Raw genomic sequence first — 26,785 nt, 5'->3', positions numbered from 1 at the left:
AACTTAAAAGGCATCAGCAATGTTAAGACAGAAATGTAAATAATAATAATAATAACTCCTATCTCCTACATAGTGCTTTTCATCAGTAGATTTCAAAGCACTTTACATTTTACAGATGGGGAAGTTAAGGCACAGGGAGATGCAGTGACTTGCCCAAGATCAGTGACAAAGCTGGGCTTAGGTCTCCTGAGTCACAGTCCAGCACTGTATCCACTAGACCCCACTGTCTAGGAATTAACTTTTTATGAAATGGGGAAAAAAGGGGAAATTATGATCAATTAGGAGTTATGAAATGCAGACAGTGATAGGGAAGCTAAATGTATCACTGAAAAATCTGCGTCCAGTAGAGTTAAGGACAATAAGGAGGAATACTTGAACATGTATCGGTGTGATGATCTGGGAAGTCTGTCTATCTATAAATTATGAATTCTGCTTGATACTATGAACTCGCTGTATGTATCTGTATTTTTGAAAAAAGGCGCCAGATGTGTAGAGCCCTGCAAATCTGCAGCTATTTGCTTTATATTCGCGGACCCTGTTTGTGGATCGCAGATTGGACGCGGATATAAATTTTGTACAGGTGCGATCCTGGCAATTACAAGCCGGTAAGCCTTGGGCCAACTTGATGATCACTTTAGATAAGCTATTACCAGCAGGACAGTGGAGTGGGAGGAGGTATTGTTTCATGATCTCTATGTGTATATAATGTCTGCTGCAGTTTCCACGGTATGCATCCGATGAAGTGAGCTGTAGCTCACGAAAGCTCATGCTCAAGTAAATTGGTTAGTCTCTAAGGTGCCACAAGTACTCCTTTTCTTCTTTCTAAAAGACAGGCTATAGCTCAAACAGAAATTATGGGCTTGATGCGGGAATTACTGGCTGAAATTCTGTGGGCTGTGTTATGCAAACAGTCAGACTGAATTATCATACTTTGTGCTTTCTGGCCTTAATCTATAAACCTATGAAACTTCCCACGTGCATGGACTGTGTGATGGTCAGAGGTGCTAATCTGTTGATATGAGGAGAGTGCATCAGGTCACCATTAAGGTTTTGCATTTAGACTGCAAGCTTGATGAAGTTTGGATATGTATTGCTTTTCAGTATCTGTTGGAGACAGAAGTGACAGCCTTATTATATTGGAGTGTATTATCAATAGCATTATAGGTGATGTAAAGGTGGCAAGGAATACAGGTCAATTTCTCCTAAGTATATCTCACCAAATCAATTCCCTGGCATTGCAGTGGTTTGGGCACTGGTGGCTTGGGCACCTCAGTCCCACCTATTCTCTGCCTGTGGCACACAGTAGTTTAGTCTCTGGAGGGCTGTAATACTTTTGTGAAATCTAGGTTATTGTGCTCACTATACGGGTAACTGGGTGGGGTTTAGGATGTGCAGGAGGTCAGGCAAGATGATCTGTGGTCCCTTCTGGCTTTAACCTCTGACTCTATGATTAACCTTAAAAGCATGGAAATCAGAAGGTGTGGGTCATTGGAGTGTGTCCTGATGCAACCTTAATTGTCACCTAAATTGTTGGTGTTATTTATATTGACTCCACCAAATCCAGAGGAAATGCATGCGTGGATTTGCCGCCTTGGGTTTGTGGTAAATCTGGTTCACATTCAGGCTTAATCAGTTCCTGCTCTCAGCTCTCCCTTCCTCTTCAGAAGGCCCCTCTGCCAGTGTGGTGTCAGCAGAAAGGAAAAGGAAGCTCTGCTTGCAGTTAGAGGTTTCCCTCCCTCCTGTTTCTATGTGATTGTTTGGTATTTCCATAAGCAGTCTATGCTTTTGGTCTGCTGAGAAAGCATTTATCTATGCAGGGACAGAGATAATATAGGGTCGGATATGTAGTAAATGCAAAATAAAATGAAACACTTTTTAGATAACTGAATTGAGTGAATTGCTCATTATGCCTCAATAGGCTTCTCCCTTCCCGCTTTTGACAATATTTAGCTAAGAGATGTGTCCAAGCCGCAAAGTTGGAAAACAAATCTGAACTTCTCCAGAGTTTGGGAGTGTCTGGATTCAGCAGTCTGGAGAGGTCTGGTATTATGGAGAGGTGCCAGACTCTCTATACTCAAGGTTATAGCCAGCTTCCGTCATCAAACCCATTTTTTGATCTCCTACAACTTTGGTTCAGAAGATTTGGCCTGAAAATTGTCACGTTTACTCTGAAAGTTTATAAAGAATACTTCCATAAAGTGAGAAGAAATGTTATCAATCTGAGTTACAGATCACATAATTATCTTAGTTTGAAATTCTGGCTTACTTTTGATCCCTCGAGCTCAAAAGCACTTTGCTATTATCCCTGCTACTCTCTCTTCAGTTTCTCCTTACAGTTAAATCTCCTTGAAAACTCAGGCACGGAGTATCTGAAGAAAGTGAAGCAACGCTATTAACTATTTTTGTTGTCTCGTTTTAGGCCCAATCCATCCCCCATGGATGTCAGTGTGAGTTTCTGTGACACTGTGAAGAGGTGTGAGAGCATATTGCCCAACTGCAACTCAGAAAAACAGAAAGATATTGTTAGAGGTATTGGTTGATTCCTGTTCACCATAGTGGAAATTCCAAGTGTCAAACAGCTAGAGGATCAGACCCTTACGTTGAGCAGAGGGTAATTACTTGAGTTGGAATTTGGCCAGGACATCCAAATTATCATTCTTACTCTTGCAAAAAGTGATGTGAGGTTATTTCTAGTGGTTTACTTTTTAAAATTGGTAATAGCGTTCTTATTATGCTACTCTTGCACTCTCTCCTTAGCAATCTCATTTTGTCCTCACTGGCCAGCTTGCTATTCTCTGCTCCTTTTAGAGTTGGCTTGTTTAATAGATTTCAAGGCCAGAAGGGACCCTTGTGATCATTTAGTCTGACATCATCTAGTATAACACTGGCAATAGAACTCCCCCAAAATAATTCATTTTGAACTAGAGCATATCTTTCAGAGAAACATCCAGCTTGGATTTAAAAATGACCAGTGATGGAGAATCCACCAGGACCCTTGGTAAATTATGCCAATGGATAATTAGCCTTATTGCTATTCCTGTGCAATGCCTTTTGGGATGAGCACCCAGTTCCTGTACACTCTCTCTGTTCCATGTGACAGGAACGGACCATCATTTACATTTTTGGGTAGATGTGGACTTAATGCTTAGCCCTAGGCAGAGAGGCCCAAGGCCTCGTGGTGAAGGCACTGGACTGGGTCTTAGGAAATCAGAACTTTATTCCTGGCTCTGCCATAGACACCCTGTGTGACCTTGGGCAAGTCACTTTGCTCTCTTTCTGCCTCAGTTTCGCCTTCTGTAAAAGGGGGTTAATAGCACTGCCCTGCCCTGACAAGAGTAAGTTCATTAATGTGTATGATGTGCTCAGATATTACAGAGATAGGGTGCTGATACTGGTGACGTGTGAAAGTAGGTATTGCAGGAGAACCTGACAGTGCAGAAAATGTATATATATTACATATATTACATTCCTGCAGCACCCAAAATGTGCTAGATGCTATACAAACACATAGTCCCTGCCACCAAGGTTTAAATTCTAAATAGACAAGGCAAATGCACAGCCTATGAGAAAATGTTAGAAAATGTGCTTTGGGCCATGCCCCAGCTTGTCTGAGCATCCTTGGATCCAACAGCAGCCTTGAATCTAACAAGAATCTTACACTGTGAAACTGTCATCTCAAAAATGACAGCTGCATCCCATCAATCATAGGTGTTGATCTAATCCTCTGCAGACATTAAAACAGATTACCTGCTGATGCAACTCCATTACACCCACTGGAGTTACGCCAATGGAGAATCTGGCCCACCACGTTTCTTAGGTGGACCAAGCAACAGCCAGCTAGAAAGCAATTTGCCTTCACCTTGCATGTCCTATCTAAAGGAAAAGGGAAGTCTGACACAATGAAGGAATGCTCACCTCTGAAGTAATCCAGATTTACTTATGTGTTAAATGGGTGGTCTTGATGGACTAAGAATCATTGGTCTGCTTTTTTGGTTTGAATACAGGGATGAAACAAACATTTTGGTTTTAAAAATTTATCTTTCTAGCTCCCATGTCTGAAAGCGTGACTCCGGTGGAACTGATGCAGTAATGTCTGCCTGAATTTGCGGAGAGCCTGATACAACAGCACTAAGAGCCATAACTTGCTCCATTGCTCTGCAAGGGCCTAGGAGCAGGGTGCAAGTTGCTCCCAAGGAAGGGAAGGGTGGGCAGCAAGACATTCAAGACAACCCCCCACAGCCCCAGATTTCCAAGTGCCTTCCCCCCCGCGCCCAAAAGGGCATCCTCTCCCACACAGCAAAAGCCCCAGCAGCGGCCAGATCCCAACCTGCCTGCAGCGCTTGCCTGGCTGTGTCCCCCCGCCCCACCATGCACACGAGCCACCTCGGCCCGAGCTGGGGGCTGGCCGCGCGGGACCGCCCGGGCGGATCGTGTGCACGAGCCGCTCCTGCCACGTGGCGGCGCGCGGGACTCGAGAGGCAGGCGCGTGCCGGCGCCTGGGAGAGGCACGGGGCGCGCGCCGCGGCAGTTTGGGCGCGCGGGGCCGCCGTAGGGCGGCCGGCGGAGCATGGCGGCGGGCTCCGAGGCGCTGCGGGAGCGGCCGGTGCAGCTGGCGCTGGCGCTGGCCTTCGCCTCGGGCGTGCTGCTGGGCTGGCAGGCCCACCGCGTGCGCAGGCGCTTCCTGGCCTGGAGGAAGCGGCGGCTGCAGGCTCTGCTGGAGGCCACGCAGAAGAAGCTGGACGTGGCCTGAGCGGGGTGCGGCGGGGGCGGCGGGGCCGTGACCTTGGGCGGCCCGGGGGCGGGCGGAGCGGTGCGGGCCGGGGGCGGGGCCCCGGGTGTGACCGGCCCGTGTCCCAGACCGGGGCGGGGCGGGTGTGAACACGGTCCGCATGCCGCTCTCGCTAGTGTAGACGCGGCCAGCCTCTGACGGGTGGGGCACCCCCAGCCCCCCAGCCCCGCGTGAGGCGAAGGGAAGCGCTTGTGGAAGCGAGCGCAGGTCCGGGCCTGAGGGCGGCCCGCCTGCAGGGCCAAAACCCAATAGTCTCGGCTTTGGGATCCCCTCGCTAGGGCTTGTATAGGGCTAAAAATAACGCCGTAGAGGTTCCAGCTCCCAGGCTGTACCCCCCTCTGGGTCTCCGAGCCCAGGCGCCAGCCTGAGCTGCATGGCTACGCTGCTGCTGGTAGCCCTGTCCCGTGATCCCAAGTCACTTGACCCCGGGCTCCGGGGCTCGCTGTTGCATGGTTTTCTTTGCAGTGTAGATGTATCCCGTATTTCTGTTGGTCCCTCAGTGTCAAAGCCCTCTTCTTCGGGAGCCAGTTTCCTGGAGACGGTCCTCTTGTTCTCATGTCCTAATACCAGGGGATAATTTACTATCTGTAGGTTTCAGAGTAGCAGCCGGTGTTAGTCTGTATTTGCAAAAAGAAAAGGATGCATCCGATGAAGTGAGCTGTAGCTCACGAAAGCTTATGCTCAGATAAATTGGTTAGTCTCTAAGGTGCCACAAGTCCTCCTGTTCTTTTTACTACCTATAAACACTATAAACAAAGAGTTTGTTTTTAAATGTCTCGGATTTTTTCTTGAATAAGGGGCTGATCACAATTACCAGCCACTCCGAGACCCTAGCAAACTTGTATGGGTATTGGGGTGAAGGCATTGCTTTTAGCTGCCTCTTTCTGGTAACAGGCTTACAACAGTGTGGCAAAATACAGGAAAACCTCAGTGTTAGGAACGCCTTGGGAATGGAGGTTGTTTGTAAGTCTGAAATGTTCATAACTCTGAACAAGACATTATGGTTGTTCTTTCAAAAGTTTACAAAAGAACATTCACTTCATACATTGAAGCTACTATGCAGAAGAAAAATGCTGCTTTTAACCATCTTAATTTAAATGAAACAAGTACAGAAAGTTTCCTGACCTTGTCAAATAATTTTTTAATAACTTTCCCTTTTTTTTAAAATTTATGTTTAACACAGTACTGTACTGTATTTGCTTTTTCGTGTGTGTCTCTCTGCTGTTGCCTGATTGCGTATTTCTGGCTCCAAATGAGGTGTGTTCGTAACTCTGAGGTTCTGCTGTACATAGTCTTAGGTGGCTAAGCCAAGCTCTTATTAGATAGAAGGAAAAAGAGAGGAACAGGAAGAAGGAAAAAGAGAGGAACAGGAAGAAGAGAAGAAATAAGGTGGGGAAGGAAAAGGACATGTGGGAGGGGAGAGAGTCTTCCAGTTGATGTTTTGGGATTTAGCCAGAGCCAATGCCTGTGGCAATGTGATCTCAGTCCCACTTTCTGTCTCAGTCTGGTCAGGACATATCTCGGGATCAGGATGATGAAGGCCCCAACAGTGTTACAGTAGAATCCCGGGAGATGGTGGGAGAGCCAGCTGTGATAGTAAAGCTTGTGGCAGTGGTAGCTGGCAGATAGCTGTTACTTTGGTGGGGAAATCAAGAAGCTTTTTTCTTTTTTTTTATCACCCCCTAATAGCCCAAACCCTCATTGTTTTGTTTACCAGTTAGGTCTAATTTTTGACACATGAATTTTGGTCCACTGATTTCTGGTTCCACATGTTTTTTGTTTACCAGGAATGATCTTAACGCAGTCCTTGAATTATATTAGTAGGCTTTGTTTGGACTAATTTAATTGTTGTCTTCTTTTTGCATCTTTTCCCATCAATATTTATTGTTATAGGTTATTGTGAGATCTTACAAACTTTCACTAACTTCTCGCAGTTGAGCTAACAATAAAGGTAAACTTGTCGGCCCAGTTATCACCAGACCTGAGACTTATCTGTCACATACAGTTCCTTATTCAAGCCCTATTTGCAATATGGAAGTGGAAGGGGGAAATGTTGTGAGGAAGCATATTGCAGAAGAACAACTTTTTGGGTAGGGAATGGCACGTTCCTGCTCCTTCACAACAGTCTAACAGTCGCAGGGATGTATCTGTTGGGTGACTGGAGACACGTTTTGTCATGTAAAGTGAATTAAAAACACAGTTCCTTATTTAAGCCATAAGTACCCTATGGAAGTGGAGTGAGGGCATGATGTTTCAGAGCATACTGTCCAGAAACTAAGCATCAGGTTGATGAATGGCATGTCCCAACTACTTCAAAACAGTCCAATGGCAGCAGGGATGAGTCACATCAGGTGATTTGAGACTAATTTTGTCACATACAGCCAGTCAAAACCCAGTGCCTTAATTATTTAATTCATAAATAATGAAGTAATTAGGAATTTTTTATCACACCCAATCATGCTAACTTGATGGCATTTCTAAAAATGTAATCGTACATTGATATATTTTTAAGGTAATTTTGACCTTTGAATAAGGAAGTACGTAACCATACGGTAAGGAACTGGTACCACGTAAGAGGAACCAGGAATAATGAATCAACTTCAGCCTCCTGGGGGGAAGGATTGTTTCCCTCCAACCCTACACTTCTCCCATATATAAAACTTGCTTTACTTGATCTTTGCATATGGGAGGGCGTTGTGGTTTTTTGTTTTGTATTACTGAATACAGAGAAACTATTGTATCTCACTTCAGTTACTGTCTAGTTCAGGCTAGTTTTCTGTTGGGAGCCTGATTTTAAAAATAGATACATCTACCTCTCCCTCCCCAAAAAAACTTAAACCAGTATTTGAAACTGTGTGAACCTCTGATAGGGGATACACTTTTGTGTGGGGCAGGGGTAGGGGCGTGGAAAGGGGAGGGTTGGTATTTGGACAAAGATGTTCCTGACATGGGACCATTTGAAAAATCAGAGCTGCTTCTCTCAGCAAGGGTTTGAAATGCAACAGAGCTCCCATTTTCAAGTTTCCATGTGGCCTGACATGGGAATGCACTGCTGGCACTCCTGTATATATCCTAGTCTTGTCTGTCTTTGACTGTCCTCTGCTTCAAAATGTAGTGAAATTTTCTCAGTCAGATATTAAATGTAAATAGATCATATATTCTAGATTATTACAACATAGTTTATTAGAGCCCACTCTAAATTCCTAACTGTCCAGGTTGCTGTATTGTAGTCCATAAATCTAAATGACAATCTGGAAATACTCAGTTAAAGTGCTAACAGCATTGAGACTTACTATTTAACTACCATATACTAAACTTAATTTTCACAAACTTGTCTCTTAATAACTGAAATATTGTAATGGTGCTGTAAATCGATTGATTTACCTTTGCTCTTGCATAAATGCTGATTTCTGGTTGTGAGCATACACTGAGGAGAAGTAGCTGTTAGGGACAATGGGCTTGTATTGGTACATATCTGGAAACATTTTTGTTCACACTAAAAATGTCCAATAATGGAATTTTTTTGTTATTGAAATTTTGAGGGAACATCAATGATTTTGGGTACATTTTTAATTAAGTGTTTCTACTTCAATATTTTTGACATAAAATATTGTTTCTGTCCTTTTCCCTTTGGTTACTCAATGTTCTGTCCGTCCCCTTCTGGTATCTCTCTTACTTCTGATTTTCTTCTTTTCTTTTTGATACATTATAATTTGACTGAACATTGTTTTGAGCGCCTTTGCAATTTAAATTAAAAAAAAAACAAAACAAACGTGAAATTGTGTGCAATTTGTAATTTATTTCACTTTCTTTTAACAGCCTTATACAGATGAAAGCTGACAACTGAATGAAAATAATTGGACTCCTGCTGCATTGGTATCTAAACACAGTTTAAAATATGGACTTTAAAAACAAATGCTTTGATAAGCAACTGTATTCTAAAAAAGAAGGCATCTGTGGTATCATACAATCTCATTTGCCCAAACTGACATCAGCAAAAATTATCGTCAGATGTATCAGAATAACCTATCTACCAAAATGTTATGGGGTGAGCTAAATTAATTCATATGCATTATGACTGTGCAAACCTGTCACATTATGTTTTTAAGGGTTATTTGTGTCTGTTTTGCTTTGTGACTCTTAAGGCTCGTCCTGAGCTACATTTGACCCTTATATTTTAATAAACTAAAAATGATATAATTTAAGTTACTTACTAGTAATTTGTAATAAAGTGTCTGTTAAGTGGGGAGTGAAAACACATAAAGATTCTGATGTTAAATGTTTTAGATCTTTGAAAGTATACAACCCAAAAGAGTCGGTCAAACAGATTAAGGCAAAAGCATACTAGTGTACAGTGATAAGATAAATTCATGTATTAAATCAGTAATGCTGGGGTTCTTGTCTGAAATTCAGCAAAAGTATTCATGGAGTTGGTAAGAGATCTAGACATAGAATTCTCTAACTAAGAATACATCAGCCCTTTATACTTGCTACTCCACATCATCACGTCCAGCAAAAATGCTGGACATCATGAATTAGAATCCTTGGGACTTCTTTTGATTAATTTTGGCTGGGCCTCATACTACATATGTCAGCTATCCCTATCTTTCTGTTACTTCCATTCATACGTGCACAGCTTTCCCCTCCAAAAAAAATCTTCTAATCAGTGCATTTTTAAAGTGTTTCTGTCTTGTTCTCCTTTTATGTTTATAAGCAGATGCCAATCCCACATTGTGCCAGCATAGTTAAAGGCTATGTAGGTTCAGAATTCATCCCCTGCCCTTAGCTTTGACTTTATTAATAGGCTAATGCAAAAAGAAAAAAAACCAGACTTCTGCCCATGCCTTCTCTCCAAGCTTGGCTGTTCTTAGGATTTTTCTCTTAGGACTGGCGAGACTTAGACCAGTGATTCCCAAACAGTTTACTAAAGTGACCCATCAACTGCATTTTAACTTCTTTTTGCAACCCACTCTTACATATATGCACCCTCTGCCTTTGTGCTGCAATCTGAATCCTGGCCCAGTGCAGAGGGGAAGTTGGGGGCAAGGGGGTTGGAGAGCAGGCCCACTCTGCGCTTACCCCATTGAGTTGCCTCTTGTTCTGCTGCATTAGGCCTAGCTTTCTGCTCCAGGTGTTATAACCTGGTGCACAGTGTCACAGCACCACTCAGGTTTGGAGGGCAGCCAGGCTAAACCTGAGTGGCTCTGCGACCCCATGTGTCTGGTTGCAATCCCCAGGACCAGCTCCGCAGGACAGAAGCCAACACTGTGGGGTGAGTGTGGGATAGCCTCGCTCTCCAATCCCCTCCTCTCTGCACCTGGCTGGTAAAGTGTACGTTTGCCTAGTTCAAGGCCCAGTGATGTGTAAACCTGGTCCTGGACACGGTGAGCCATCTAGAATCTTCCTGAGACCCACCATTTGGGAAACACTGGCAGAGACCCCTCTGATCAGGGGGCACTCTCACTTCACTTGTACCCAGAAATAGTTCATGAGGTGCACCTGTCACAATGAATGAAGAGGTTTTTAACTAATATCTCCCATCAGAGTTCCAATGCCTTCTAACACGGTGGGTCAACAAAAGAACCCAGCTGCTGTGTTACAGTGCCATTCAGAATCTTGAAATGTTGACTTTCCCAAGTTGGAAATCTTGTGTCCTTTATAGCTGAGATGTAACTTGGTTACAGAAGTTTTCTGTGTAATGCTGTATCAGGCTGATTTAGTGGTGATATGGCATACAGTTGTGGGCATCCTGTGCCAAATGGAGCTGAGCTCAGGTATTTTAATGTCATTAATTGGAAGACATGGTTCATGTGCTAGCTCAAAGTCTGCACTCACTGACCTGTTAAAATACAGTTGTACTTATATTTATTAAAAAATCTTGGGTGCTTTAATTTTTTTTGCAGTGGATTACTTGTTATGTTTTTAATGTGTACGTAGTATTTATTTCTGGAAAAGGTAAAAAGGAAGAAAAAAGGGGAGATGGTAGACATGACAATTTGGGATTTCTGTATAGTGGCTTGAATAATTCTTTGGATACATCAGCATAGTTTTTCTAAATCCGGTGTTGCATATATCAGTGTAACTACTCATTTTAGTATGATTACAAAGGAGTTTTTTCTTTCGCCTTGTGAATAACCCTAAAAGTGTTTTTAAAAAATCATTAAATAAAAACAGTAAACCCTCATGTGGAAAGTGCACATCATAGTTTGATCTCCTCCCACTTAAGTAACTTACTTAAGTTGTAACTTGACAACACTATTAATTTGTGTACATCTCTGCTATATTTCCTTATCTAATACTTGGAAAACGATTAAACAGCAAATACTTAAGTGCATGAGCTGTTTAGAGCAGAGGTTCTCAAACTGTGGTCCGCGAGCTTCATTCAGGTGATCCGCAGATAGTTCCCTCTAAGTTGTGTGCTGGGTGGCTGCACACAAGAGAATGAAGGGCCACCCACCTAATTAGTGGAGCTGTGCAAGCATAGCTCCGCTAATCAGGTGCTTGGACCCTGGAGAAGATGCACATGTAAGGTGAAGTGGTGACCTTGGAGGGAATAGAAGGTAGGCGGGAGGGGGGGAAATGGGGGATGTGCAGGGCTATGGTGGCCAGAGAAAGAGGCGACTTTCCCCAGCTCCAGGGCTGCAGCTGCCTCCTTCCCAGCTTCAGTTCTGTGGCTGCTGTGGCGGGGGAGAGACCCCCCCCTCCCTTCCTAGCCCCAGCTCGGGGGCTGCAGCGGCAGGGGAGAGAGGGCACATCCATTGTATTAGAAATAAGGCTACTGATATTAAAATATGAGTTGTGTGCTTTTATTTGTAGAACAAAAAAAGTTTATTAAGGGGTTTTTTTATATAGCGCTTTTACCCAAAGCACTAACAGTACAAACAACATTTGGAAAGATTATTAAGTTGTCTGCCTAGGGTGACCAGATGTCCCAATTTTTATAGGGACAGTCCTGATATTTGGGGCTTTTTCTTATATAGGCTTCTATTACCCCCCACCCCATCCCGATGTTTCACACTTGCTATCTGGTCACCCTATGTCCGCCAAGACCCTTTCAGGTGGTCTGTGAAAAAAAAGTTTGAGAACCACTGGTTCAGAGTGCAGAGGGAAGCAGTCTCCTAGATCACCTGCTAGAAAAAAAAATCTTCTGAATATGTCAAATTAATGTGAAAAGGCTATGAAGAAAATTAAATGGCTTCTTCCATGGCTCAGTGGGTGTGAGAGAGAAGAACGCGGGCAGGGGTAGAATTTCTGCCTGCAACACAGCCCTGCTGTGCAGACTCGTTTTGTAGCAGGGTGGGTCCATCCAGCCTGGTCCATGCGTGGAGCTCGTAAGTGCTGTGGCAATAACAAAAAGCAAAAACAAGTTGGGCAGAATTTATTTTGTAGAATTTGGGGGGATAATGTAGATGTTTATTTCTGGGCGTGTTGTCAAATGTATAGCTGTGGGGGACGACAATCCTTAGACCTGCTCAAGCAGCCTTTTTCTTTGCTGCCCTTGACCCGTCAGTTATCAGGGGGAGTATTTGGCGTGTGCGCATCCACAGCCGCCTCGGAGGTGCAATCAGCAGCACCCACTGGTTACAACTCCAGGCCTCTAGCGAACCTGGACGCGCAGCGCCCAGACGGAGACGGAGGCCAGCGCAGACTACAACCCCCAGCATGCACTGCTCACCGGGCTCCTACCGCGAGGCCCGGGGTAGGGGAGCGCGACTTTCGGGCCCCACTGCATGCTGGGATGCGTAGTCTTTGCCGGTGATTCAGGGCCGCGAGAAGCGCGCCAGCCCCCGTTGCATGCTGGGACGCGTAGTTCGCCTCTGGCTCCGCAGCGGGCTCCCCCGCCCTCCGATGTTCGGGACGCGCGGCGATGACGACGTCCAAAGCGTTCGTCTCCTTAGCGACGCGATGTCCGGGCGGAGGGGCCGCAGCCCGCTGCAGGGGGCTCAGCGGCGGGGCCGCGAGCTGCGGCTGCAGGTACCGCCCGTCCCGCGCACCCCCGCCCCGAAGCTACAGCGCGGGGAGCGGCGCCCCCTGCCCGTGGGGGGTGGGGGGATCCAGTCTGGGGGGGGGAGCGGCGGCCCCTGCCCGTGGGGTGTGGGGATCCAGTCTGGGGGGGGGAGCGGCGGCCCCTGCCCGTGGGGTGTGGGGGGATCCAGTCTGGGGGGGGGAGCGGCGCCCTCTGCTGGCCGGGTGGGGGGATCCAGTCTGGGGGGGGGAGCGGCGCCCTCTGCTGGGCGGGTGGGGGGATCCAGTCTGGGCGGAGGGAGCGGCGCCCCCTGCCCGTGGGGGGTGGGGGATCCAGTCTGGGGGGGGGAGCGGCGGCCCCTGCCCGTGGGGTGTGGGGGGATCCAGTCTGGGGGGGGGGGGAGCGGCGCCCTCTGCTGGCCGGGTGGGGGGATCCAGTCTGGGGGGGGGAGCGGCCCCCTCTGCTGGCCGGGTGGGGGGATCCAGTCTGGGGGGGGAGCGGCGCCCTCTGCTGGCCGGGTGGGGGGATCCAGTCTGGGCGGGGGGAGCGGCGCCCTCTGCTGGCCGGGTGGGGGGATCCAGTCTGGGCAGGAGGGGCGGTGCCCCCTGCTGGAGAGGCGGGGGGGGGTCCTGTGGGGGGGGAGTGGTGCCCCCTCCTGGTGGGGTTGGTGGGATCCAGTCTGCCCCCGATGTTGTGGGTGGGGGTTGGGAACAACTTTGATACCCGAGCCACTGAGCCTGTCTGCCCACTGCTGTGCACGTCTGAATGCTGGACTCTTACCCTGCAGGTGGAGGCACTGCTTTCTGACAGCAAGGAGAGGGGGGCCCTAGACCCTGCGAAAAGGAAGTACCTTTTTCAGAGGTAATTAACCCTAACAGTGCACGCTGCATAGAGGCAAAGCGCACTGCTGTATCTGAAATCTAGGCTGTGGGGGTAACATTTGTGTTCTGCTCTATTAGCTATCTCATGGCTAAGCAATTTGCCACTGAGAGATAGCTGTAGCCGGTTTTGATAGAAATTTTCCTAATCTATTTTGCTGATAAATTCATCTTCAGGGATGCGGAGGGATGCCCATGTAAATGAATTACTGGGTGGCAGAGTAGACTAGTGAGCTGGGAGTCAGGAGACATGGGTTCTAGTCCCAGTTCTGCCACTGACCTCCTATGCAGTATTGGTCACGCTGTTTCACCTCTCTGTTCCTCTTTTCCCCACCTGTAAAATGAAGATCATATACTGTTCTTCCTTTCCTTTGCTTTGTTATCCATGGATCGGAATCTTCAGTTGATGAACCTAATATAATTATTTTAGAATATTCAGTTAATCAAAACATTAAATATAAAAATCTATTCTGAAGTGGCAAATTTGAACTCCCAAGTCAGGCAATGGAAACGGTAAAATATGAGAGGTTGATGTTAACTCTCTCACACCACATATGCATAAACAAAAATATTATACGCATTTAGGCCCCGATCCTGCAAACTGTTACGCATGTGCTTAACTTTACTACAGTGAGTAGTCCCACTGAAATCAATAGGACGGCTCTTAGCAGCAAAGTTAAGCACATGCAGAAGTATGTGCAGGATCAGGGATTCAGTGGCCTAATTAGTACCTGACTATGTGCACTATTAGTGGACACCCCTGGTACTACATAAATAATAAAGGAATTAAATATGGCATACTGTATGTGTATGAGTGAGTTAAGATTGCCCCATGAATCTTAGATTTTTAATATTTTTACTTCTTGTATGTGAACTAATACTATACTAGAAGCCTTTTACATTTAATTTTCTGTTAAAAATAAATAAGGAAGAGAATCCACCTGTGACACGATGGTGTAGTACAGCTGTGTTTGACGTTTTCACCTTGTGTGTGCTGATAAACACCCTAGTTGCAGTATTGTGCAGATCACATTCTGCATCAGTACAATTCTGCCAATTATATAGCTTAAAACGTAGTACAAAGTTTTTCTATACATCCACAAAACCATTTTTTTTCTTTCAAAACTGCATAGTTTTGAAAGAAACCTGTTCAACTCTCCGCACCAGAAAGCATCATTGAGAACTATTCACGTATGCAGTGAAGATTTAAAATCAAGCCTTTTAGACATGAACAGGTCTCAAAAAGGTCTTATGCTACTTAACTTTAAAAATATTTTTTTATGCTCAGGGAATGCGATACTTGCTGGATAGAATTTCTGCTATGAAGGCTGTAGCTCAAGTATAAGGTTATTTCTTATTATTTAACAGAGCAAGGCTCCAGTCTTGCTGTGTGGGGCACAGGCAGATTGCTGCACCTGCATGAGCCCCATGGGAGTCAGCAGGGTTCGATGCAGGTGCAGGCCTGTATGCTACACAGTGCAGAACTGGGATCTACACTTCCAGTGCACTCTTTGGTAAAATATATGAGATAAAATATTTGTTAAATGAGTTCATTTTCTCAGGACAGAATCAAAATATTTTTAATAATACAATGAGACCCCTTTAAACGCACTTTTATTCTGATGTGCTAAAATGTTGTCTTTTTGACAGGTTTATACCGTGCAAGAGAAAACAACAAGTTTGAAATTGATAGTGTTCTATTCAACTTTGTGGTGCTTAGCCCTGGCAGGCATAGTATATCTTCTGTGCAGTGGATTGACCACTTTTGCTCGGAGAAAAAGCTGCACAAAACTGTAGCAGAGAGATGTAGCTCTGTTCATAGGAAAGAGAGCTTGAGTAAATGAATTTCACATGTATTGCAATGCCATGTGCTGAGGTCCAGTCATCATTTCTCCCTCTCATCATAATGCCATTCTTCTTGTGAAAATTATTCCAGCCAAAGTTCTGAGGCACCTCTGTGTGTGGCTCCATTGTGTGAAAAAAGACATATGGATGCCTTGTGGCTTGCTCTCCTTTTAAAAAATGTTTTGTTTTTTAAAAAGTTGTAATCTCTTTCTGCTTGTGTGTCAGATGATGTTGGCTTTAGCCTACCACGAGGCAAATACTCGTTGTTTCTTATGCTATTATTTACATAGCACCATAGATGCTTCCAGAGAGTTTAGGAAGGCAAAGTTCCTGTTCTAAGGAGCTTAAAATCTAAGGTCCTGATCCTGGATTAATCCAGGTCCTTGCACCTGTGAAAAGCCCCTTTGCCTAAGGTCTTGCAAACACTTACATGCTTAACTTTGTGCACTAAATAGCCCCATTGACTTAAGTGGGACTACTCATGTTTGTAAAGTTACATATGTACATAAGTGTTTTCAGGATCAGGGGGCTAACTTACATGTTTCAGAAACTATACACAGTTTTAGCTCTTCATACATCAGAAGAGATCATACAACCTATGTCATTTGTTTCCAATATAGATGTATGGAGTTGAAGAAATCAGTGGATGAAAATACATCTGTTCTTCAAAACTTGAAAAAAGTAAGTTCTGAGGTTAAAGTATTTCCTATTTTCCCAAAATAAATTGTACAGAATGTTCAGAGAACGATAATATTCTTAGATTGTAAATTCTTCAGGACAGGCACCATCCCTGACTTTTTGTATAGCAGCTAGTCTGTCTGGGCCCTGATCTTGACTGAGGTCCTTTGGGATTAGTCTAATATTAAATAATTATATATTTTTCTGTATGCCTTATAATGTAAAGTTCTGTGGTTTAAGTGTTTCTTAACATTACTTAATATTCTAGTGGGTTTTTTAATAGGAAAATATCATGGAATTGAAGAATAAGAATATAGATTTTCACCCCCCTCTTGGCTAGATGGAAGATCTAGAAAAATATTAAGGAAACTTTATAGTAATAGATTTCAGGGCTGATATTATCTAAACAGGAAATGGGAAAATGGCCATCCCCATGCTTAGTTACTTAAATGATATCAAGGCAAGAAGCTAGAACATATTGATCAAACAAGAAGTTAAAATTAGCTGAGAGCGCTAAGGCCTGAATGCATTCAATCCTAATACTCCTCCTCCTCCGCCCCCCTCCCCTGCCCACCTCTGGCTGTTTTATGTGAACTCAGTGGAATGGCCTGATCCAGTAGGTGGCCTCTGAGCACGCCTACTGGATCAGGCCCTGCATGTGACTTAGGTGGCTGAATACTTATCTTCCCCTGGTTTGTGAATTGCTCTGGGGCTTAGGCAGAAGATAGGTGCCCAGATGCTTAGAGGGAGGCAGTACTGTGCAAGCCCAGAGGTGGAAACTTAGGGGCCTAGGGAACTTTTACTGCAAAAACTTAGGTGCTGAGTGAATTTAGGCACCTGCAGGATTTGGTGGTGGTGGTGTGGGGGGGGTTGTGCATTACAGTGGTGCCAAAACAAGGAGTTAGCGCCTAACTCCTTTTGTGCATTCTGGCATAAATGATTAGAAACCACAATTTTTTAATTGAGGGTTTAGCATCATTTGACTCCTTCAGCAGTTTGGTGTATTCTTCTTTCTTAGGCTGATGAGCCTGCTCCTGTGGGGAATTATAATCAGAGAAAAGAAGAGGAAGAAAAACAATTGTTAACACTCTCTCAGCAGCTACAGAAACTTGCTGCAGTCCTGAGTCACGACAATGTGAGCAAGGGTTACAATGTGTAAGTAGTATAAACAGGCAAATACATTTTAATTAGCCTATTGTTAAGAAATATCAGGGAACAGGTGGCTGCGTTTTATACCCATAGAGCTTGTTTTCATACTCTTATAAAAATGTATTCATTTGTACAGCTGAAACAGACTCATTCTCATATGACAGAAGGTGATGATAAAATACCAAAAAATTCCATATCAACTGTTCTGAAATGTGGTCACAATAGCATTCATATCCTTTTCATTTTTGTCTTTTTACAGTATGCCCCTTCCAGACATTGAAGCATGGGCCACTGCTCACCTATTCCCTCAGAGAAAACTTTCTTCTTTTTGCCCCAAGTGTTCTAGCACCAAGAACAAAGAAAAGCACAAGTTGCTAAACTGGGGAGCAGTGCCATGGGAAAGAGGTTTCTCTGGGGTTCCTGGAGGCTGGAGCCCTCTTTGCACTTAGGGAAAATTGAGGATCAGGAATGTGGGGTCAGAAAAATAAACCAAAATGTTAAAAGGGCCAGACCTGACTGAAAGGCAGGGAGAGGCACATAAAAGAATACTGTAAGTAGGCAGGCACTGTGCACGCTGAAGATGCACAGCTCCTGTGGGGAGCAGTTTTGTTGACTGCAGACAAGAAGGATCTGACCAGAAGATTCCATGGGTTGTGGTTAGGTCCAAAATAGAATGTGACCATCAGGGGTTGGGAAAGGGCGTTTATCTGCTGGACTGCAACCCCTGCCCATAGGGACCACTGCACACCTTTAGAGTTTGGGAATTTCTGCCTCTTGTGCTAGGAAGCTGAGACCCAGGAATGAGAACCCTGCTGCAAGGTAACTTCGGAGATGCTAAATGATAAGGAAAGTAATTCTCATTTATCTGCTGTAGAATAATCTGGAGATGACCCATTAAAATAAGAAATTGTGGTAAACGTGGGGTATCGTTTGTCTTGTGCAGAGACGGGAAATGTCAAAATAGTCCTCAAACAGAACAGGAAAATGAGGAAGAGGAGGAGGAGGATGAAGAAAGTAGTGGGGAGGAAGATGCGGAAGAGGATGATGATGATGATGATAATGATGAAGAAGAGGATGATGACGATGAATTGGAAGATCAACCAACAATTAAAGAATGTATCACAGTTGGTGATTTTGTTGCTCAGCAGGAAGGGGATCTCACGTTTAAGGTACATATATCTTTGAAAACATTATAAAATGTGTTTGAACACATACTGCATCCTCCGAATATCATAAATGACTGTGTGTGTATTGACGCCTCAGAATTCCGATTAAAGAAATTAATGCAAATCCACTGCTCTCTTCAGTCCCTCCTTTCCAATTGCCCATCTCTTCTTCTAGACCAGGGGTTCTCAAACTGGGGGTCGTGACTGCTCAGGGGGTCGTAAGATTATTAGTTGGGGGGTCTCGAGCTGTCAGCCTCCACCTCCAAACCCCGCTTCACCTCTAGCATTTATAATGGTTTTAAATGTTTTAAAAGTGTTTTTAATTTATAAGGGGGATCGCACTCAGAGGCTTGCTGTGTGAAAGGGGTCACCAGAACAGAATTTGGAGAACCACTGTTCTAGGCATGCCATCTTGTCAGACTATTTTGTCTATACAAAATAGTGCTTCTGGAGTAATGCTCCTATCCAGCTGCTCTGACCACACCCAGTTCCCTGCACTTGCTGATTTTTTTTTCCACATCAAATTCAAACTCCTTATGCACATCTTCAGATCTCTACATAAACCTCAGCCCTTCCTATGTCCCTCTTAATTCTCTTTCCTTGTTGCTCCCTTTGTTTCCTTTTCCCACTGTGACGAAGTGGGACTGTTCTTAATGTTTCCTCTGAATAGTGTGGGGGTGCCTCAGTTTCCCCTAGGCAGTTCTTAAGTATCTAGGGGGTGGAGTAAGGGTGTCTGATCATTGCAGAGCCCTAGAGGGCAGGTGTGTGCAGGAGTCTGGACACAGAGAATGGCCGACACCCTGTTTCCTGGTAACTGATGGCCTGGCCCTTCCCCCCTGCAAGGTGAGAGCTGAAGGGTTGGAGAACAAAGGAATCAGGTGACCACCTGGCCCGGGAAAGGAACAAAGCCCAGAGGAGGAGGGGCTGGAGGGGGTTTTCAGTTTGGGGCTGGCTGGGACATGGAGTGAAGTGCAGACGTGGTTGTCTGGCTCACTGCCCCCCAAAGTGGACCCAGCTGAGGGGTCCCGTTCTCTGCACCTGCAAGCTCTGTTTTAGACCATGTTCCTGTCGTCTAATAAACCTTCTGTTTTACTGGCTGGCTGAGAGTCACGTCTGACTGCGAAGTTGGGGTGCAGGACCCTCTGGCTTCCCCAGGAGCCCCGCCTGAGCGGACTCGCTGTGGGAAGCGCACGGAGGGGCAGAGGAGGCTGAATGCTCCGAGGTCAGACCCAGGAAGGTGGAAGCTGTGTGAGCTGCGTGTCCTGAAGACAGGCTGCTCACAGAAAGGCGACTGCCCCAGAGTCCTGACTGGCTTCATGGGGAGCAGTTCCAGAGCATCGCCCAGGGACTCCGTGACACCCACTCTTGCCCTTGTGCCTTTCATGTTCCCTTAAACTTGGGTAGCCTCTTATTTTTGTCCACTAAGCGTTCCTCCATACTCCTTTGATATCCATTTTCCCATGAATCCTTTCTACACTGGTCTTAACAAAGACTGACCAAAACCTCCATTATCTGATGTGCTGTCATATGTTCTATCTTAGATTGTGAACTGTTTGGGGCTGGGCTGTATCTTATCTTTGTTAAAGAGCAGTGTGTGTGTGCTTCAAAAATGGTTAGTAATATCTGGTTGGAAATGTTGTGATGAAGCTTTTTCAGACTACTGTTTGGAGCAAAGCAGTCAAGAAAACTCCTTACAGATGCACACTTAACAGTGAAATCAGTCCGTGCTTTTAAAATCACTTTAACAAATTGGAAAATGCCAAAGCATGAACTAGCATGGTGGGGTTATGAGCTACCATGTGGCATATGGGTGTTTGGACCTCTGTCTCTTGTTTCTGGCCCTTTGAATGTGTGGAACCATCTAGCAACCACTCCTCTTGACTCAGGAGCATATTTGATAGATGAGCTCAGAAAAGAGCCTTTGTGGCCGGACTCTGTAAGGTTAAGTATCTTTTGTTTACATTTCCCCCAAATCTACCTTCAAGAACAGCTGAGCAAGAGGAAACCTTGGAGGCATATTCTAGAGAATTCTTGGCCTGTAACTCTACTGAAATGCCTTCTAAGTTTTTTTTCTTACCTAAAAATAAAGTTGAGCTTTTACCACCATAGGATATCAGGGAAAAGTAAACTAGTTCACTAAAACTGCAGTTGTTCCAAAGAATTCATGATAAACCAGAATCTGAAATCATCAGGGTAAACCAGTCCTAGATAAATATTAGATTTAAGAACAAATTAAAAGGCAGTTGCATTTTATTTTAAGACAGAATGTGACCAACAGTTGTTCCATGAGTAATTTTTAAACATCTGAATATCAATGCATTTGTCTCTTTTCTTCTCTCTTTTCCCCCACCCTCCATTACTGAAGAAAGGTGAAGTGTTGCTCATACTTGACAAAAAGCCTGATGGTTGGTGGATGGCTAAAAATTCCAAAGGGGAGAGAGGCCTTGTTCCTAAAACCTATCTCATGGTTAGTATGCTTCCATCTTCTTCCTTTGTATTTGTACATCAGAAATATGATGAGTGAGATGTATAAAGCTACAGATGGTTAGCAAGGCATTTTTTCTCACTTCACAAAGATAAATTATATTGCTGTTAATTTTTTGTAAATGAAAGCAGAGCCCTTGAAACATGATGTCTGACATGTAAGGGCAGCTGTGAATACCTAGGAGTGCTATAGAGTAATTCATATTCAGAGCTTAAAGAATACTTTCAAAAGCTCCTTTTAACTTTATGTACCAAAGTTTTTGTGCCCCATGAGACTTATTTAGGTGCATACCTGGCATTTGTGCACTTAAATTGGGTAGATGTCTAATGAGAAAACATGATGCATAAATTTGCATTTAATTACCCCACTTGGGTAGATTGAGTCCTGTCCTGAAGTCTGATCCTTTGTATCTTGTTGCATTGCACTGGTTCTTCTCTCTTGTGAGAGACCCTTGCAGGGCCAAATCACAGAGCACATCAAGTAGCTATGGTTACTTTGTACTTCAAGGTTAAGGTGCCTTTTCCTCTCTGAGGAGGCTTGCTCTGGAAATGAGCTCTCTTGTTTACTATTTTAAGAGGCAAAAACTTGCTGCCATAAAAATTTTTAAATGACTGACTTTAGCTACAGAACCAAGGATAACATCATATTCTCTTGGTACCCTGTAGATGTCAGTCATTTTGTTCACTGACCATTAAAACCAGCTAAGCTCCTCTTCTAAGCTATTGAGACATCATGATGAGCGCTCATATTGTTTTTAAAGTCTGAACTATGAAGTAGGTAAAACACTTGACAACTTTAATCCTGAATTACAGGCATGCAATAAAGGAGTTGGCCGAGAGCCAAGTGAAGAGGAAAGTGAGGAAGACATAGAGGTGGTTGATGAAACAGCAGATAGAACCGAAATTAAAAAAAGGTAAAATGAGATTACATGGGAGAAAATGAAGTGAAATGTAACCCCCCCCCTTGTCATCTTTATTTTTTTTAATGTGGGTGGTAAATTATTTGAAATGTAATACTTTGTTAGTTATGTTTCTCTTGGTCTGTAGCAATGGCTTTTTCAGTACAGGGGCAGCTGTATTTATTGTGTAGATTTCCAGTTTGAACTTTGCTTTAAACTTCCAGTCATTTCTTTCTTTACTATGTTTTTTTTTTTGCTTTTTGTTTTTTTGCCTCATGCAGCCAAAGAGTGGCTGCTGCCCTACCTTCATAAACCACTCCACAGAGTGCAACATAGTAATGTGTTTCCCAGATACCTGTTGATGGGCACACCCACCTGATGTACGAGACTTCCACCATTCAGAGACAGATACATGTGTCTTATAGATATAGTAATTGTTCATTATGCATCCATATGTTGGCAATGCATTCATATTGTTTTGCTTTATATCCTTTTATCCCCCACCCTACCTGCAGAACAGATTCTCACTGGAGTGCTGTTAGAAAAGCTATCACAGAGGTGGGTATACCATATTTCTTGTAATATTACCTTAATGTTGTAATGTCAGTGTAATTTGTGGCTACACTGTTTCTCTACAAAGCAAGTTCTGTCAGTGTGGTATAGCAAAATGGGAGATTGTGTGTAATCATCCATGAGGTCAGTCTAAGGATGTTTTGTGCTGAGAGGCCAAAATAGCTCTTAAGATAACTTAGGGGAACAGGTGACTGAATCCCAAGATTTGTGTGTTCTCCTTTGTGATTGGCTGCCCTGGGATTGGAAGTTAGGATAAGGACATAAGCTAGTTGGTGGTTAGTGAAAACTGCAGCAAATTTAGAAAAAAACCTAATCTTATGTTTTGAGCAGAATAATACCATTGATGTGTTAGCAACCATGGGAGCTGTTCCTGCAGGATTCCGACCATCAACTCTCTCCCAGCTCTTAGAAGAAGGTAAGATTTTCTTGCAGTGCAGGATTCATTATCATCTGTGATGAGTTTCTGGTCCAAATTACTTGTCTGTTAAGAAAAGTCTCTTTCATTTTAAATTATCCATGATTGGTTGCCCATACTGGTTGTATATGACTCAGTAGTGTGTAGGAGTCTTCTTAGTTTCTTTCTTTATTCATCTGGGGTGAAATCCTGGCCCCACTGAAGTTAATGGCAAAACTCCCTGTGACCTTGATGATTTCACCCCTGGAAGGGGAGAAATCTCCAAAGCAGTTCCTGTAGGCAGTGTAGGATAAGAATACTAAAAAGCCTTTTTTCCCCCTCCCCTGCCACAATTTCTGTAACCATAGCTTAATTGTGGACTTCATTTCTTTAAGAGGGCACTTGAAGAATGTTGATAGCAATGTTTTTTATTAATCGTACTTTTTGATTTCCTTTTGTCCTAAGAAATAAGATGGTCTGGGTAGAAAACACTGTGTTCCATAGATGGATGTTTCCTTGTGATGATGAAATCTATAACTAAATTGAATCTATGCCATTAGGAGAGATGGGTGAGGGAGTATAAACAATATAATAAAACATTAAAAGGTTGTTTTTCTAGGGAATCAGTTTCAAGCCAGTTACTTCATACAGCCTGAATTGACTCCTTCACAACTGGCTTTCAAAGACATAGTGTGGAACCCTGAAAAAGACACTGTAAGTAATTTCTGTTGATAAAGCTCTGAACGCTGTCACTTTCAGGATAGATGACCAGAGCCTTTAGATGAAGAGGTCCAGAGCCCACAAAACAAATATCATGTTATTGGTAAATATTGAAGTGAGATAAATGTTAACATTCTTCTGTGTCACTCCTGGGCATTCCAGGCAGTAGATATTATCTCATCCTACTAGCTGACAGACAGAACATCAAAAGAAACATGTGATGTCAGCCCCCAGATCAGAGCCAATTCCAGCTGAGCATACCTGTTGCTTTCCTGTCTTCCAGGTGAAACAGCTGTACAAGGCTGAACTAATCTTTTAGTTAGATCTTAAACTTTTGTCTGACATTGTGAAATCCCTCAGTTCAGTTAAGTAGTTGTTTCTCACTGTGACATTTTGGTTCATTTTCTAACATAACTTTGCAACATCATTTGAATATTGTAGTGGCAAAAATGTGTATAAGCCCGGAATTTAGAAGAGAGTAGCTCAGAAAATTGAAATGCCAGACTTCCTCCTGGGTCTTTGCTTATCTTGTTATCAATGGGAGAACCTACTGTTTGTCACATTAAATTAACCTGCATCTTCCACGTTATGGATGTGAATTACAATACAATGTCATTGCCGTAAGACAAAGAGATGATCTGTGCCAACCATTCCAGCTTATGTTGGATAGACAGGATGTTCTCAGCCTCTTGTCTGAGGGTACATTATAGGACACAGACTCCTGGTACATGTTCAGGATGGATATGGAAGAGTGTTGAACTTTGGCCTGTATCTGAAGCGTGGGTCTGTGGACAAAACTGAAGGGTGAGTGGGGTGGAGTTGGCGTATCCTGCCCACTGTGGCATGGCGGTTAAGCTTCAGATGTTTGTAGTTATTAAAAACAATCTGTGTTGTGCAAATAAGTGGCCTGTGTCCAACCTTAACTGTAACTTGAGAGTGCTTTTTGCCAGGGCTTGTTAGATGGCTTTTTATAAAAATACTGTGTGATAACTTGATGGAGGTGAAATAGAGCTAGTCTCAAGCCAGACCCTGGTAGACCTGTGTTCATAAAAGCACCATCACACTTAACATTAATTAGCACACTTGTTGTCTGAGCAGAACGGCCAAGAGCTGAATGGCATGGAGACTGACTTGTCCCCTAGAAGGGGTCTCTCCACAAAAGGGTTGAGATATTGTGGAAAAGCTTTGCTGTTGCCACTTGTGCTACACACACACACACAGACACTACTATATTTAGGAGGACCATGTAGATTTAATTCTCTCTTTTATTATTTTGTCCGATTCATAGATTCAGCCAAGACCAACTCGAGTGTCACTCATTTTAACTTTATGGAGTTGTAAAATGATTCCTCTTCCAGGAGTGAGCATACAGGTTCTCAGTAGACATGTTCGACTCTGTCTTTTTGATGGTAACAGGGTGAGTTGCTCTGATGCAATAAAACGTAACGTTCCAGAAATAGTGAGGTTAAAACATGATATATTTAAGGGATTTCTGAATGGATTTAAAATGATCACATTTGGGCTGCCTCTTACGATGGGTAACATTTTCAAAAGTGCCTAAGTGATGGAGGAGGTTAAGTTCCATTTTTAAAAGTGACTGAAACATTTAGGAGACCGAGTCTCATTGAAAGTCAAGGGGACTTGGACTTCTAAATGCCTAAGTTACTTTTGAAAATGGGACTTAACTTCTAAGTCACCTAGATTCTTTTGAAAATTTTACCCTAGATCCCCAATTTCATTTAACCCATTTATGATGCTTTTTACGCACAAGAAACAGATCTGCTGAGTAAGTGCTATTTTTTACAGTCACTTTTTGGAGTACAATTGTACTTTCATCTTAATTGCAGTTTACACACCTTTAAAAAAGTAATATGAAATGAAATATATAAACTGACTGTAACTGGGCCAATTTCATATACTTTTTTTTTTAAAGAGCTTTATGTAAACTCACATTATTTTAGTAAATAAATTTTCAGTACAAATTTGATTCTGTTTGTCTAAAAAGCACCAAGCATACTTATACCATTGTATAAATTATAGACAAAACATTAATTTCTTAAATCCAGATGAATAAAAATCTTATAATCCAGAGTTTCAAAATTCTGAAAATCTTTTATAATCTGTCACCAACCTCTGTGGATTCCTCAGAGTTCAGAGGACTCTCCTCATTCGTTTCACCCCACTATTCTCACCCCCTACATCAAATCATGTATGTTCATGGCCAAGGGAATGTCACACTGCACCTTCTGCAGCTGCTGCTAAATTGCTAGAGAGGCTGTGCTGTGCTTGGTGATTCTTCTTTCAGGGAATATGATTCCTCAGCAGTGCTCTTAACACGTCCTAGCTAAGAAGGGTGAAGGACAGACATGGTCTGATCCTGCATTGCAATGCAGAGTGCTGGACTAGCCTTGCATGATACTGTATTTTCTTAGAGCTACATCATTTTCCAGAAAACTAGTTTTTAATATTTTCCCCACCATAATTTCCTATCTCATTTTAGGTACTGAGTAACATTCATACAGTTAGAGCTACATGGCAACCTAAAAATCCCAAAACATGGACCTTCTCTCCACGGGTAGGTATATAGCATAGCAAATGGACTTGGCCAGTATGTGTGTGTATCTGCTAATTGTAATACAGCGTATTTAGATGTTGTCAGCTAATAGGCTCATCTCACTTTTAGTCTTCTTACATTTTCTTCATATATTGGAAAGGTAAAAATGGGACTAATTGTACTGTGCCGGAGGCATTTAGCCCTCAAAAGCATTAGCTCTGAGTGAAGGGATGTATCTTGCAAATACTTGCTATTGAGTATAGCACTTAGTACCCAGTAACCCTAAAGCACTCTGCTTGGGAGTGTTTGCAGGATTGGGCCCTAACACAGGGTCTCTGTTGGCTCACTTAAGTCAAGACTGTTCCAATTTCTCTGGGCCAACAGATCTGACCCAATAAATTTTCAGTTTGGGGGAAGTATGTGATGTTAATGATAATACCTAGCAGTCTCCACCCATAGATCTCAAAACCTACAAAATGACAGGTTTCAGAGTAACAGCCGTGTTAGTCTGTATTCGCAAAAAGAAAAGGAGTACTTGTGGCACCTTAGATCATCCGATGAAGTGAGCTGTAGCTCACGAAAGCTTATGCTCAAATAAATTGGTTAGTCTCTAAGGTGCCACAAGTCCTCCTTTTCTTTTTGTGAAAACCTACAAAAGTGAGTATGCATTGTAATTCCTGCTTTACCTGT

The 26,785-nt window shown here is 43.5% G+C and overlaps 2 protein-coding genes across 5 annotated transcripts in view; both read left to right on the top strand.

Annotated features, from left to right (window-relative positions):
- The first annotated feature begins 4,528 nt into the window (after nucleotides 1-4,528).
- Nucleotides 4,529-10,680, top strand: MTLN (mitoregulin). Its single transcript, XM_048842417.2, has 2 exons — nucleotides 4,529-4,755; nucleotides 8,609-10,680. Exon 1 carries the CDS (start codon nucleotides 4,568-4,570, stop codon nucleotides 4,748-4,750), a length of 183 nt encoding a protein of 60 aa, XP_048698374.1. The 5' UTR covers nucleotides 4,529-4,567; the 3' UTR covers nucleotides 4,751-4,755; nucleotides 8,609-10,680.
- Nucleotides 10,681-12,625: 1,945 nt separating this feature from the next.
- NPHP1 (nephrocystin 1) overlaps nucleotides 12,626-26,785 on the top strand; it is a 40,815-nt gene continuing 26,655 nt past the window's right edge. For 3 of the 4 annotated variants that reach the window (XM_075127279.1, XM_048842418.2, XM_075127278.1), the window contains exons 1-12: nucleotides 12,626-12,763; nucleotides 13,543-13,616; nucleotides 16,099-16,159; nucleotides 17,175-17,311; nucleotides 18,249-18,474; nucleotides 20,837-20,938; nucleotides 21,769-21,869; nucleotides 22,370-22,412; nucleotides 22,758-22,842; nucleotides 23,441-23,535; nucleotides 24,830-24,958; nucleotides 26,042-26,116. In XM_075127279.1, coding sequence (XP_074983380.1) covers nucleotides 12,638-12,763; nucleotides 13,543-13,616; nucleotides 16,099-16,159; nucleotides 17,175-17,311; nucleotides 18,249-18,474; nucleotides 20,837-20,938; nucleotides 21,769-21,869; nucleotides 22,370-22,412; nucleotides 22,758-22,842; nucleotides 23,441-23,535; nucleotides 24,830-24,958; nucleotides 26,042-26,116 — 1,254 coding nt within the window. In that variant the 5' untranslated portion in view covers nucleotides 12,626-12,637. The remainder of the gene's footprint in view (nucleotides 12,764-13,542; nucleotides 13,617-16,098; nucleotides 16,160-17,174; nucleotides 17,312-18,248; nucleotides 18,475-20,836; nucleotides 20,939-21,768; nucleotides 21,870-22,369; nucleotides 22,413-22,757; nucleotides 22,843-23,440; nucleotides 23,536-24,829; nucleotides 24,959-26,041; nucleotides 26,117-26,785) is intronic. The other variant, XM_075127277.1, reaches the window with a different exon arrangement.

This window comes from Caretta caretta, chromosome 3, assembly GCF_965140235.1.
Source record: "Caretta caretta isolate rCarCar2 chromosome 3, rCarCar1.hap1, whole genome shotgun sequence".
Taxonomy (NCBI): domain Eukaryota; kingdom Metazoa; phylum Chordata; order Testudines; family Cheloniidae; genus Caretta; species Caretta caretta.
Note: the sequence above shows the minus strand (reverse complement) of the source record. Positions and strands in the feature narration are given on the sequence as shown.